The sequence below is a fragment of the Manis javanica genome, chromosome 10 (genome assembly GCF_040802235.1).
Source record: "Manis javanica isolate MJ-LG chromosome 10, MJ_LKY, whole genome shotgun sequence".
Taxonomy (NCBI): domain Eukaryota; kingdom Metazoa; phylum Chordata; class Mammalia; order Pholidota; family Manidae; genus Manis; species Manis javanica.
The window spans coordinates 96,153,995-96,168,231 of record NC_133165.1 but is presented as its reverse complement, the minus strand read 5'-3'; the positions used below and the strand labels follow the sequence as shown (position 1 = coordinate 96,168,231).

Genomic DNA, 14,237 nt, shown 5'->3' with positions numbered 1-14,237 from the left:
TCCACTGTCTATACTTTGCCTGGAGTTGGTTGGGCGTCCTGTGCTCAGTGTTGTGACAGTGGTGACCAGGGGTGTTGAATTCTGATGGGAGGAGTGGCTTCATTAGGTACTCTTTCTAAATAATTTAGAAAGGCTTAATTATTTCTATCCAAGGAGGGTAATCTGGTAATGCATCTTTATTATCTGGTAAGAGCCACAGATAATATTTTGCTTTCTTACTGGTGCCTCGACCTGTATGGTTTGTGTGGTTTGCAGACTTGACATGGAGAAAAGTGTTAAGAGATGTCCAAGGGAAACAGAATCTCTTAACAACATATGTTAGGACCTCTTGTTTAAATTTGAAAAATTTATTCCAGTTTACCTAGTAAAACAGCTATTGCTCCTGATTTCTGTTTTTTACTTTAGGCTCGGCAGCTAAGGTGGATGATTACAAGTAGTTCAGTATCAACGGGAGCAGGCAGTGTCAGAGCAGATGGAGGACATTGTAATCACTCGTTCTCTCTTTGCCTTATGCCTTTGATTTCTCAAGTGTTTTCCTCAAATTAATGCAAAAGATAATACATATGTAGCTTATTTGCAAGGTATAAAAATCAACTATAAAGCAATATCTGGGTACCTACCACTAATGTAAGAAATAAAACCTCACCAGTATGTTTGGAGCACCCCTGCCTGTCTCATCCCCACCTCTACCTGCCTTGCCTTCCCATCAAGGTAACATTACCTTGAGTTTTGGTTTATTATTTCCTTGCTTTTTATGTTTTTACCACAGATAAATATATCCTTACTGGATAGTTTAAATTTGCATGTTTTTGAACAGAGAATGAGATCTGTAAGTTCTGATACTAAGGTTAGGTTCTAAGGAGAGAAGAAGTTCCAATATTAAGGGGAATTCTGACAGGGAAGGAAGGTATAAAATAACACATTTCCGTACAAGGATGTATATGCACACATAAAATTTTCTGGAAGAATATACAAGGAACTATTAATATTGGTTACTGAGGAATGGGACTTGAAGACAGGAAGCAAAAGCAGAAATTTTTCATTTTGTCCTATTTGGTTTTTTAACATTTGCATATATTTATTTAAAATTAAAAGAAATCCTATGTTAAAAGAATTTAAAACTAATTTTAAAATATTTTAAAATATTTATTTTGATAAGTTTTAATATTCTTTAATCATATCCTCAGAGATTTTTAGCAATGAATTCTAAATTGAGAAGTACAAACCCACTTTTCTTTTTCTTAGATTACTTCCAAGATTAAGTGGGGAAAACAGGATATGTGGGGATGGAGGGAAACATCAGTTTGTGGTCTTATAAATTTTATAAGTGTGATATTTAAAAAGATATGCAATTTGATCCTTTACCCAAATTTTTGTACTGGTCTATGAATTAGTTGACAAGCCTTTTGTAATGTGTCTTTACTTTGGAAATCTATCTTGAATGGTACAAAGGATGTCAAAGTTTCCTTTACTGTCACCATAACTAGTCTAATTTTTCTTAAGTAATACAAATCTTAGGAGTCATATCAGCTCTTACAGTTATACTAATGCAATCTCAGAATTATTAAAGTAGCTAAGACAAATTTATTTTTTATAATCTTGTGTATCCTTGTATTTCTTTTTCTTTATTTTTACTTTTATGTCAGATAAACCGATAAATATTAAGTTGTACACAAATGGAAATAATCAGCTAACATTTATTTTAGGCCAAAGAAGATGATTTAAGTTCATTCAACTCAGCAGATCTGAAAGATCTCTCTTCTCATCAGTTGAATGAATTTTTAGCCCAGATGCTCCAGAGAGTAAGTACTAACTCAAAACATTAGAAACTAAAATGAATATAAAAGCATACATAGCATTTATGTCAAACCCAACTTGAAAAAAATATATTAATGTGCAAACTAAGAGAAAAAAATTTATAAAATTCTTTCATTTATTTTAAAACATCTGTTGAATACCTATGTTTAGTGTTATACTGAACAAAAAAATACGTAAGAAATACACTGTCCTCAGAAAGCTTATAATCTAGTAGGAAAGGTAACATGTGCAAAATTCAGCAATAAAAGGAGTATTTTAGGTATGATTTAAGAAAAACTTAAGTGAAGAAGGACTTGTTTCCAACTGGCATTACCAAGGAAGGAGTTCTGGAGGAGTGGGGCTTGATTTGTGTGGAGCTGTTAGCAGGGAGGTGGAAATTCAAGTCTGGGGGAGCAGCAAGTGAAGGAGCGTGCACAGTGTTTCAGGTGTGAGTTGAAGATAACGCTAGACAGGCTGGTGGGATCAGATGTGCTGAGTCTGGAGTGCTAAGCTAAGAATTTTTTATTTCATTTAAGTCAGTAGGAAAATATTTAATATTTTTAACAGGAAAGTCATTGATAAAGTGGTGGGTTATGAAAACGAGTCTCCTGGTGAGGACACCGGTGCAGGCATTCGCTGGGAGATTGTCAGCGTGCAGGATGTGAGGGGGGAGCTGGCGGGGAAGGGGAGAAGGGGCTGGTGAGAGGGAGGTTACAGGGTGAGAGCATGGGGACTTGTGACTGACTGGGTTTGGGGGCTAACTGGAAAGCGCCCAAACAGATCTTAAGGTTTCAAACCAGGTAATTAAAAGAACATGTGAGACTGCAAGGAGCCGCGATTTTACAAGGGATAATGATGGGTGTGTGCCGCCACAGTAAGGGAGGGCTTGGGTCAGAGGACCAGCAGAGGGATGGAAGACTGCAACGACTTCCCTGTGAAGTCGACACACAGTGAGGAATAGGAGTGTAAAGCAGCAGGGGCCTTAGAGAATACATTTTCACTGCGTCAAGTCACCACGATGTCACAGATGTCTGTAGTGCTATCCTTTGGCTCAGGACTAGGAAGAGAGAAACATGCTGGAATGACTCAGGAGCAGACATGGCAGAAACTGGGGAAAGAAGGGGACCTAGAAGGTGACCTTAACCTGCTGACGTATCAGGGAGGACTCAGAGACAGAGACTAAGCAGTTCAGGTGGGGTTAGGCAGGCAGCGAGAGCAGCGCTGGTGAGCGAGTATGCACTGAGAGCTCTGTGACATGAGGTCGTGTCTGGAGAAGAGAGTGGCCATCTACCTAGTGACACCTCAGCCTGTATCCCACAGGCACCTGACTGGCTGCTCGTCCAAACTGAACCCATCTTCTTTCTGTCCTTTACCCAGACTTGTCCCTGTCAGCATGGGTTAAGATGGGCATAGGTTTATGGATCCCCTGAAGTTGTGTATAGAAGTTTGTGTTTATATCATAAATGTATTTCTTTATCTAAGTATAGAGTCCATATTATTCATCAGATTCTCAGAGGGGTCTATAGTATAAAAGTTGAAAACTACTGTTCTGTAAGGATGTAGGTAATTTTAAAGGGCTTTTAAAAGAAATATACAAAGATAAAGTTATGGGGAAATCAGGAAATAATTAAGGAATCTGGAGAATGGAATAAACTTAAGATATCTAAGTTGTAAGGAAGAACTTGAAAGACTCTGGAAGGGTATGAAAGTTGTTATTTATATATATCAGTAAGTCTGAGGAGAGTAATTCTCATTTAAATTAGGCACCTCACAAATTAAATAATCCTTTTGCTCCTAGTAGAACATCCTTATCCAGAGAAAGTCTGCACAAAATTTATCTTAGTGTACATCTGTGTTTTTTTAATTTTTATGTTACTTATTTCTATATAATAAAATATTCAAGATTTTAATCTGGCTAAGAATTTCTCTCCAGCTCCTTTCTTCCAAGAAATCCTGTTGAACTGATACGTTGTACTTCTTTATTTTGCTTAGGCACCTCTTCCATTGGGGCACATAAAACGAATGCAAGAGGTGTACAACTTAAATGCCATTAACAATTCTGAAATACGATTCAGGTACGTCATTTTAACTTGCCTCTATTGAAGAAAGTAAAAAACTAGTTCAAGAGGTGGAGAAAGGGAAAGCAGAGTCTGAAACATACATGAGTCTTGGAAGTCCTTGTCAAATTTACTGCATCTATATAATGACAGTCATCTTTAAGGAACAGCTGCAGTATCTGTGAGATGGTAGTATTAATCTTTTTGTTAGAATGTGTTCTTAGTTTATTTTGCCTTAAAAAATTAGAATTAAAATTCAGTGGTAAATAGGTGTTTTCCCACAACTGGCCAAATAAACTCTGAAATGGGAATAATTAGAAACTTGATTCTGTTATGTGGTTAATCTTTCTTACTTAAATTTTATAGTGTGAGGCTTACACCAGAGTTTCCTTCAGAAACTGCATATACAAGACCACATGAGCACCAGCATAATCCAAGCTTTAAAACATAAGATCTTTTTCAAGAACAAACTGCTCTTCCTTCTCTTCTCCAATTATTAATTATTGTGTATGTAGAACTGTCTATGTAAGAGATTCTCAGCATAAAGACATATAACATGTACATTGTAACTGCAATGAGATTATTCATTGTTACAAAAGTAATCTTCAGTTATACCTGTCATTTCCTGTCCCCCCTCCTTTCCTACCTCATACCTCCTAAAAATCCTCCTTTCAGATGGTTACGGCTCTGCATTCAATCGAAATGGGAGGAAGCAATTCCTTTAGCTCTAAAAATGGCAACTGAACAAGGAAGAATGAAGTTTACACGCCCCTTATTCAAGTAAGAACCAAATTAAACGATGCAGTTATATAAAGAGTGGGGAATAAAAATCTTAAATGTTTTCTTGTTGCTGAAATACTTTATAAAATGCAATCTACAAGTGATAAATATTTTTTAAATTTGTTAAAGATTATAGATATAATTTTGGAATAGGAATTAACACTTCTAATATTTAAAATTTGAGATAATTTCATTGGCTTCTTTAGAAGCTTATTATATGGATTACCTATTATAGGCCAAATAGGGTTAGACACTGGTAAAAAGAGAACAAATTAAAGACAATCTTATATACACAGCAAGATGTGTAAAAGCAAATGAAAGGTAACTGGTGACTAGGCGTGGACAGGAGAGAAGAGCCTGACGTTAAGGGCAAGGACAAATGAGCAGGTAAAGCCACTTGACTTGAATGTTGCAATGAGCTGGCAGAGCCAGTTGCCTGACATACAATAAAGGAATGCTTGGTACAAGGGGAAAAGTTGTATCTTTGCCACAGGATAGAATTTAAGAATGTTTTAACTATGAATTTGGCAGGAATTCTGAAAAACACGTAACCATGACATAATATCCATGATTAATCTGTTTGCTTTTCATTTACTTCACAAATACATTTGCCAAAACAAGTCATTATCCATCTTTCTTTCTTCTGTTTTTACAGGGACCTTGCTGCCTTTGACAAGTCCCGTGACCAAGCCATCCTTACTTACCAGGGACACAGAACGAGTATGCACCCCGTGACTGCCATGCTGGTGGGGAAGGACTTAAAAGTGGATTAGGGGCCTGCCTATTGCTGATTTCAGACATTTCTCTTTTTAAAATTGAATGCATAATGAAGTATATAAAACTCTAGCACATGTTGTAACTAAAAAGTTCTTTTAATTTTGGGTTTTTATTGTTTTGTCAGTGATTTTCTTAAATAAAGCAGGGCTACCTTTTCCCCCTCCAGTGGCATGTTCTTTCTAAAGTGAATTTTAGCAAAGTGTAACCTCATACTTTATAAATGTGAAATTTTGTTTCATATCATTTCTCCCAGTATAATCACAAAAATGTCAATATATTATTTACATGGTATTTTAAGCTCTTTAATTGAATCTGCTGCATACCAAAAATTCAACATGATTAGGGTTTTGCTTTTTAAATAACATTAAACAGAAACACTCACTTGGATTTGCTCACTACCCAGCTCGTGGACACAGCATGAACTCCCCTACCAGCACCTCCAGTGGGAGCATTCTGCTCCCCATGGCTTGCTCCCCTTAACCCACTGGACCTTCCTGTCCTGCTCGCCCGTCCATTAGCGACAGAGGGCCACCCTGAACACCAGGACTTCCCACCAGTCCCTCAGGGATTCTCCTCATGATGTGTTCAACCTATGTCCTCTTCTCAGTGTTCAATCCTGTCACCCACACAGAGCATACAGCACAAAGACAGACATACTGAGAATAAACTTAAACCAACTAAGAGTAACAAAGCACCTTTGTGAGTGCACTGTAGTGGCCCAGGGCCCTTCGGCGCAGTTTGGGAACCACAGTTGTATTAGTTAGGACTCACTGTAAACAACAGCAACCTAAACGACTACAAGTCAGAAAGGGAAAAGGAGGCTTATTTTAAGGATACAGATAGGGTGAGGTTATCAGAACCTGTGCACAGACAGAAGAGGACTGACACTCGGGACTGTGGAGCCCATCAATTCCTGTCTCATGTCTGCTTCTCTCATCTACACTGTATAGTCTGACTACCCTTCAGCTTTACTGTTGCAAATGGTTCTTACCACATGGAGACACTATCTCAATTCCAAATTCCCAGAGGACTAGCCCAGCATGGGTTCACTCCTGGCCACATAAACTCTAGCAGAGAGGAATGATATCTTCGGATATAAATGCAGCTGGGTTATATCGTCACATACCCCCCCAGAAATGCTAATGTAGTGACAGAAGTTAAAAATAGGAGCAAACACCCAAAAGATGGGGCAGGTGTCAGAGACAGAGTCCTGTCCAGTCCTATAATCCTAAGACTTCTCCCTTCCTCTCACTCTCCTAGGAAGTTTCACCTTTGGGACACAGATCTACACTGCAGTGTGATTCTCAAGGCTCTGCTCTCACTTGCTCTCCAAACCAGGGATACAAGAGGAGGGAGTTCAGCTCAAATCCCTGATATATAACCACATTTTCCTAAATGATTAGACTTTCGTAAATACATGGACCCAAATGATGCTTTCAAAGTCTTCTCCTACCCTACGAGCTTATCCCACATCTGAAGCTAATGTCGCGTTTCTGTTACCGCGAGTTAGTGATGCTGAAGGTGAATGGGGGCAGGGGACACTGCAAGGGTGGTGGTGAGCACCGAGAAGGTAGAGGGCGCCGGAGAACCATCCGTACAGATGTACCCGGGGCCCGCTCAGTGGACTCTGCATGGATTCAATTCAGCTAAGGCTAAATTATACGTAACTTCTGGATGAACAAAGGTAAGTAATTTCTATATAATGCGAAGAAAAGGTAAGCTAAGCAGGCCAGAGAAGGGGCACTTAATCTAACCAAGGTGTTTAGGGACTGCTCCTTGGAGAAGAAAAGACCTAAACTGAGTCTTAAAGAATAAGAAGTATCTAGCCAACAAAGAAAGTTCGAAGTGTGTTCCAGTTGGAGAAAGAATAACAGAAGTAAAGAGATAGACTTGTGGGTTTTTTGGGTCATAAATTTGGACAGAGCCAGTAGAAACTGCTAAGTCTCTACTCCACAGTGTCAAGGGCCTGAGCTTGAAGACCTCAAATGCTAGGGGAGACTCAGATTGCTGCGAGCTGGCAGCATCTGAAAGCTTCTTCCCTCAAAAGCTGGGCTCAGCTGAGTCCGGCAACAGGAGTGTTCAAGTGGTTTGGGCTTCCGCACAGCACAGTGGGTAGTTGGACTTAACTAGTCTACTTCATACGTCTGCATTCATCACCAGAAAGGAAGCACTGTGAAGACAGAGAATGTATCATTTCATCCCTAGCACCTACCATAGTGCTTGGGGCATAACAGGTGTTCATGAAATATCTCAGGGATTGTTAGGGTCCAGGAACTCAGGGTTTTCCCGAGAGAACAAAGCACACAGGCATGGAGATGTAAGTACAGGCAAAGTCTTTATTCAGCCAGCAAGCTGGGGTCGACAGCACCTCCCCTGACACGCAGGCCGAGTCCGAGCTGCCGACCCCCAGGCAATTTTAGGTATTGCTTATATAGGATTTTCACAGCCGTTACACCGAAGCCCGCGCATTTCTACAACCAATAATTTTAAAACACATTCTATATTGTAACCTTTTAGGGAACACTCCAGTTGCCTGACCGCTTCAATTGTTATCTCTTGCTTACCCAAGCATGTCTATGTGACTTATCATGGATCACGCCCCCAGGCTGTTGCCCACTTCTAGTTATCTAACTTAAAGCAGGCGCATTTCTAAGCTTAGCCTCGGGTTGTTTATTCAAAACTGGGTGGCCCATGCTTTAGGCAGTTAGGTTAAATGTTATTAGTCCTTTTTCCTGACTCTTGATGCCCTCTGCCCTCCTTTACATTTCCCCCCTTTTCTTGATCAGACTCAGGAATCTTCCGCAGCGGTATCTAGGGCCTGATATTTTTGGCGAAGGACCAGGAGTTGGACGGTGTCAAACTTCTCTTGCACAAACTTAAGCAGCCTATTTATTATACACGGGCCTATGGTAAGCAAAAGCAGCAGGATGACCAGTGGCCCTGCAACGGCCGAGAGGAGGGTAGCAAACCATGGCTTGTGCTTAAACCAAGATTCAAACCAGCCTTCGTTGCTGCTGCTGCTGCTTTCATATTCTTTACGCTGCCTGTCAAGATCTTTTTTTAGTTTGGCTAAGGAATCTCTAACTGCACCTGTCTTATCTACATAGAAACAGCATTCTTCTTTTAGGGCTGCGCATAGCCCACCTTCTTTTAAGAACAAGAGGTCCAGGCCTCTTAGGTTCTGTAGGACCACCTCTGCCAAGGAGGTGAGGGATTGCTCCAGGTTTGATACTGACTGTCGGAGCTGTTCTAGGTCCCTGTCGACTGCCAGCCTCAGGGTTGTGAGCCCTTTTTCCCGTGTCACGAGGGCTGCGACCCCAGTGCCTGCCCCTGCTATCCCTAGGGAGACAAGGATCCCAATGGTCAGGGCAGTAACAGCCTCCCTCTTGCTCCGGAGGGGATTCGGCCTTTCTTCCCAATAAGAAAGGAGAGAGTCATGAGAACGATATATTAGGTGAGGTAGAATGGCCACCAGCACACAAAACTCATTATTAGTATTGAACACAGAGGTGGATAGGGCCGGGGTGAGGCCTGTCTTTGAACAGAGCCACCAACCCGAGGAGGGTATAATCCACTTTCCTTGCTCCCATGGGGTGCTATTATAGGAGGAGCATAACTGGCTCTGGGCCGTCGGGACTGTGCCTACACATGTACCAGCGATAGAGACTTGAGCGATTGTAAGTCTCCACGGTCTCCTGTCCCAGTAAGTGGGATGGGAGCTGTTGATAGTGTAGGAGCCATTTATCCCGATTGCCTCATAGAAGGGGGGTGAACCTGGGTAGTATAGCCAACAGGCATCGGTGAGGGAGGAAGTGGTGTGGTTAAGAGTCTCTACTACTGCCTGCACCATTTCCCACATGGGATTATCTAACCCGGAGGGGGTGTGCTGGGCCCATAACCCAGAGGTCGATGGACCCTGTCCTCTCGTGGGTTCTGGAGCAAGCGTCCTGGTCGGCATTTTCTCATCCTTTTTGCTCAGGCCCTTATCTTGGATTGAAGGTTTCTGGGGATTTATAACCAGGTTGGGACCTACAGCGGCGGTGGGAGCTGACACGGTTAATTTAATGGTGAGGGTTGAGCCTTCTTCCTCATGTCCCCAAGATTTATAGTACTTTATCCCCCATGTTAGCCCTCTTATCCAACGTGATACCTCAGTCTTTTTGCCCATCTCGGTGAATTGAATTCGTACCCAATCCTGGTCCCGGTCACAAGCCCTGTCCCTTTGCACATGACGTGGGAGGCCCTGGTTGACATAAGAAAATTTGACAGCATCCCCTTTTATAACCGGCCATTTCTGATCCCCATCGTTCGAGGTTACACAGGTCAATTTGGCACACCAGAAGGGCCCCCACCCACATGACTCTCCTTTACCTGCTTTTGGGCAGGCATAAAATCCCTGGGCCTGGGTGCCAGCTGAAGGGGTGATCCCCCGAAGGGTCCGGTAACCTTGGTTGATCCGTCAAAGGCAGAAAAACAGGTCAGGCCACCAGGTTCCGCGTGGCGCACTGTGTTCTGTGGTACTGATGACTTCCCCAGTTGCACCGTTGACCAGCACCCAGGTCAGGCCCCATGGCTGGGGGGGGGGCTGGTCACAGATGTGGTTCCCTTTAAGGTCCATACTAAGGCACTTATCAGCAGGATCCCCTTCATCTTCGGCTTAGGTGCAGTTTCAGGGGATTTGCAGGATGCTGCTGCACCTTCCACTCCTCCTTGCGGGCCCCTGGATCCTGATGAGGCAGGATCTTCCGAACGTGGGTGTGGTGCACCCAAGGAGTGATACCGTCAACCTTGAGAGCAGTGGGGGTGGTAAACAATACAACGTAAGGTCCTTTCCACCTGGGCTCGAGAGTCTTCACTTGGTGTCTCTTGACCCACACCATATCCCCTGGGACTATGCCATGTTCCGGGCTCGGAATTTTCCCGCCCTCGTTATACACTCTGATCAGGGGCCAGATTTCCTGCTGCACTTTAGCAAGAGCTTGCAACACCTTCAGATAGTCAGGGGACGGGTCCTCTACACCGGGAAGCTGCACTCGCCGGACTATGGGTGGAGGAGCCCCATACATTATCTCAAATGGAGTTAAACTATGTACATAGGGGGAGTTCCGAGCACGGAAGATGGCCAAGGGAAGGAGGGTCACCCAGTTCCCGCCAGTCTCCAATACCAATTTAGAAAGGGTCTCCTTCAGGGTCCGATTCATTCTTTCTACCTGCCCAGAGCTTTGTGGGTTATAAGCACAATGTAACTTCCAATCTACTCCCAAAGCTAGGGCTAGTCCTTGCAGGACTTTGCTAACGAAAGCCGGGCCGTTATCGGAACCTATTGCTTCAGGGTTTCCTAGCATTGAAGACCTTCTCTGCCTGCTGCAGCAGCTCTCTAATAGAGATCTCCCCCAGGTCCTCCCGCTTGTGGAGTTTTCTCCGGGTATCGGGGGCTGCCTGGTTGATGAATGAGAGGACTACAGCTGATCTATGTTCCTCTGCTTCCGGGTTTATGGGGGTGTACTGCCTGTAAGCGTCAAACAGCCTTTCCAGATACGCGGCTGGGCTTTCCATTTCCCCCTGAACAATAGTTTTTACCTTAGCCAGGTTAGTGGGCGTCTGGCGGCCGCCCGGAGACCAGTCATCAGAGTCTGGCGGTAGACCCGGAGACGCTCCCTACCATCTGCAGTCCCGAAGTCCCAATCCGGGCGCGTAAGTGGGAACGCCTCATCGATGATGGGCTGGAGGGTGGTGGGTCTTCCATTCTCTCCGAGGACATTTTTCCTGGCCTCATTGAGGATACACTCTCGCTCTTCTGTCGTGAAGAGAGTGCGGAGCAATTGCTGGCAGTCGTCCCATGTGGGACGATGGGTAAACATAATGGACTCCACTAAACCTATAAGACACTTGGGGTCCTCTGAGAAGGGAGGGTTCTGAGTCCTCCAATTATAGAGGTCACTAGATGAAAAGGGCCAGTATTGATATCGTTGAGCGATGCCTGTACCGATGGCACGCACAGGCAGAACCGGCACTGCTCCTTCTGAGGTGGAGGAGGGAGCCTCCCCTTCTTGTTCCCTGGCCCCCCGAGGCCTTAACTGCATTCCTCCTGTTCTACCTGGCGCCCAGCGTGGGGCCAGGGCGGGGGAGTGTGAGGAAGCTCTTTCTGGCCTCCTGCCTCCCTCTGCTGAAGAGTCTGGGGAAGCTGCGGCCGCCTGGTTCCCACTGGGTTCCCCAGCCTCTTTTTCTATCCTCCCGGCAGCTTCACCCCCCTCCTCCACATACGGGGGTGGCTGCTCAATCGGCAGAAGGGGGTAGAGAGGAGAACTGTTGGGGAGGACAGGCGGCGCACTCGGGCGCACAGGATTTCTGGCCCTGCGATCAGAGAGCTCTAATTTTTCCTGAGCAACTAGGACGGAGGTCTTTAGGGGGTCAGTATGAGGTTTCCCCACCAAAAAGGGCCTCAGCCAGGATGGAGGGTTCTCGGCTAGATTTTCCCAGACCAAGATATAGGGGAGTTGGTCAGGGTGGCCCTCAGGGCCTGGTCGGGAGATAATGGTTTTGACTTTGCCGATAAGGTCCAGGGAAAGAGACCCCTGGGTCGGCCAGCCTACTCCAAAGGAAGGCCACTCGACCACACAAAAGGTGTCAAGCTTACCCTTCTTGATGCCAAGGCTCATATTTAAGGCCTGTTTCTTGACCTCTGGGAAATGGGAAAGGATCAGACTCTTAGGAGTAGCCTGAGCCTGACCCATAGTGAAAAAGAAGAAGAAAAAGGATATGAGGGAGACAAAGGCGAAGGATGAAGATGCCACTTCAAACAAGATGACTGTTGTATGTGCTTGTGAACGGGTGCCTGTCGTTGCAGTTTTCCTTCTGCGGGGGATGCAAATTTATCTGGGATTCGCGGCTGTGACCCCCTTATCCTGTCATGGGAGTCTTCTAGCGGCGGGCACCCTAATGGCTCTTAATTGCCCGACCCGTGCCCGCAGGGAATGATGTAGTGGCAGAAAGGAGGAACAGAGAGAGCAGGAGAGCCTTAGAACAAGGAAACTTAAAATAAGAAGCGCATAAAAAAATATAAACCAAAACCAAAACACAGTAAAATAAACACCAAGCACACACACCACATCTGATCACACTTGTTTGGACCGGTCCTTCTCTCACTCTGGTGCGCACCACACTCACCACTTTCAGAATCCTCAAAAACTCTCGTTATTCTCCCGAAAGGCATCCACTCGGACCGCCTCAGGGTGACGAGCTCGATCTTTTCCTCCTCGGGCACCAGTTTTCTGCCGATCGGACTTGCCTTCCTAAGGCCGAGTCACTAGGACCTTAGGGCCAGGATTGGTTACCTGGGCTTCACCCAGGGTCGCTAACCTGGGGGCCGGGACTACCAACCCGGACTCTCTCACTCAGGGCCACTAACCTGAGACCATACACGGGATGGCGACTCCCGCTTTATAACGGATTTATGCAGACACGAGGGGGCGACCCTCGAATTGCACTGCCCCGTCCGGACAATTAGACCTTGCCTCCAGCTGTCCTTTGTTCTCAGGGAAGCCGCACAGATCTCGGACAGACGAGCCCCCAAATGTTAGGGTCCAGGAACTCAGGGTTTTCCCGAGAGAACAAAGCACACAGGCATGGAGATGTAAGTACAGGCAAAGTCTTTATTCAGCCAGCAAGCTGGGGTCGACAGCACCTCCCCTGACACGCAGGCCGAGTCCAAGCTGCCGACCCCCAGGCAATTTTAGGTATTGCTTATATAGGATTTTCACAGCCGTTACACCGAAGCCCGCGCATTTCTACAACCAATAATTTTAAAACACATTCTATATTGTAACCTTTTAGGGAACACTCCAGTTGCCTGACCGCTTCAATTGTTATCTCTTGCTTACCCAAGCATGTCTATGTGACTTATCACGGATCACGCCCCCAGGCTGTTGCCCACTTCTAGTTATCTAACTTAGAGCAGGCGCATTTCTAAGCTTAGCCTCGGGTTGTTTATTCAAAACTGGGTGGCCCATGCTTTAGGCAGTTAGGTTAAATGTTATTAGTCCTTTTTCCTGACTCTTGATGCCCTCTGCCCTCCTTTACAGGATGAGTGGAGGAGGGCAGAAAGTTGAGGTGCTTCACATCTGTGGGCTTCAGTTTTCTCAAAGATGGAAGAGGTAAGGTCTTCCTCTGAGATGAGAGGCAGAGGGTGTTGGGAAGGTCCTTGAGGAACAGCATGAATGTTCTGGAAACTTGCTGAGGGGGAGGAGCAAGCAGGAGGGCGGTGCCACGGCGTGCACCATCACAGGACATCCTGGGGCAGTGTCCCTCCCTCACGGCCCCTGGTTTTACTCTGCCTTTACTCTGAGGAAAACACAACCCCTGGGTCATCACAACAAACAGGCTTCACTCAGTCTGTGATACCAGGGAGTGTTACAACCTTCACTCATTTATTCCACAAACTCTTCTGTAACATGTCCAGTGCACCAGGTACTGCTCTAAGGGCTTCACATACATGAACTCCCTGAGTCCTCCCAACAGCTCTTTGATATAGGTACTATCATAATACCCATTTTATATGGGATACATTTTATGGGGGATGAAGAAACTGAGGCCCTGAGAAGTCAAATAACCAGATGTCACACAGCTACAAATGGCAGAGCCAGGACTTGATCCAGGTAGGCAACCGCAGCTACTGCAGTGAGGCAGTCAGCCCCTGTGCTTTTTGAAGAGGAAAGAGGCTAATCAATAACTTACTTGCTCAAAGCTGATAAGTAGTAAAGCTGGAGTCCCACCCGTGGCCGCCTGAGCTGCTAGCCTCCGGGCGGTGGCGGCTCGTTTACCCAGCGA

At 45.1% G+C, this 14,237-nt stretch overlaps 1 protein-coding gene across 1 annotated transcript in view; it reads left to right on the top strand.

The window, feature by feature from the left end:
* The window catches only part of LTA4H (leukotriene A4 hydrolase), a 46,415-nt gene extending 40,839 nt beyond the window's left edge, over nucleotides 1–5,576 (top strand). The window contains exons 16-19 of the mRNA XM_017643443.3: nucleotides 1,707–1,802; nucleotides 3,790–3,872; nucleotides 4,530–4,634; nucleotides 5,290–5,576. Coding sequence (XP_017498932.1) covers nucleotides 1,707–1,802; nucleotides 3,790–3,872; nucleotides 4,530–4,634; nucleotides 5,290–5,407 — 402 coding nt within the window. The 3' untranslated portion in view covers nucleotides 5,408–5,576. The remainder of the gene's footprint in view (nucleotides 1–1,706; nucleotides 1,803–3,789; nucleotides 3,873–4,529; nucleotides 4,635–5,289) is intronic.
* Nucleotides 5,577–14,237: the final 8,661 nt, after the last annotated feature.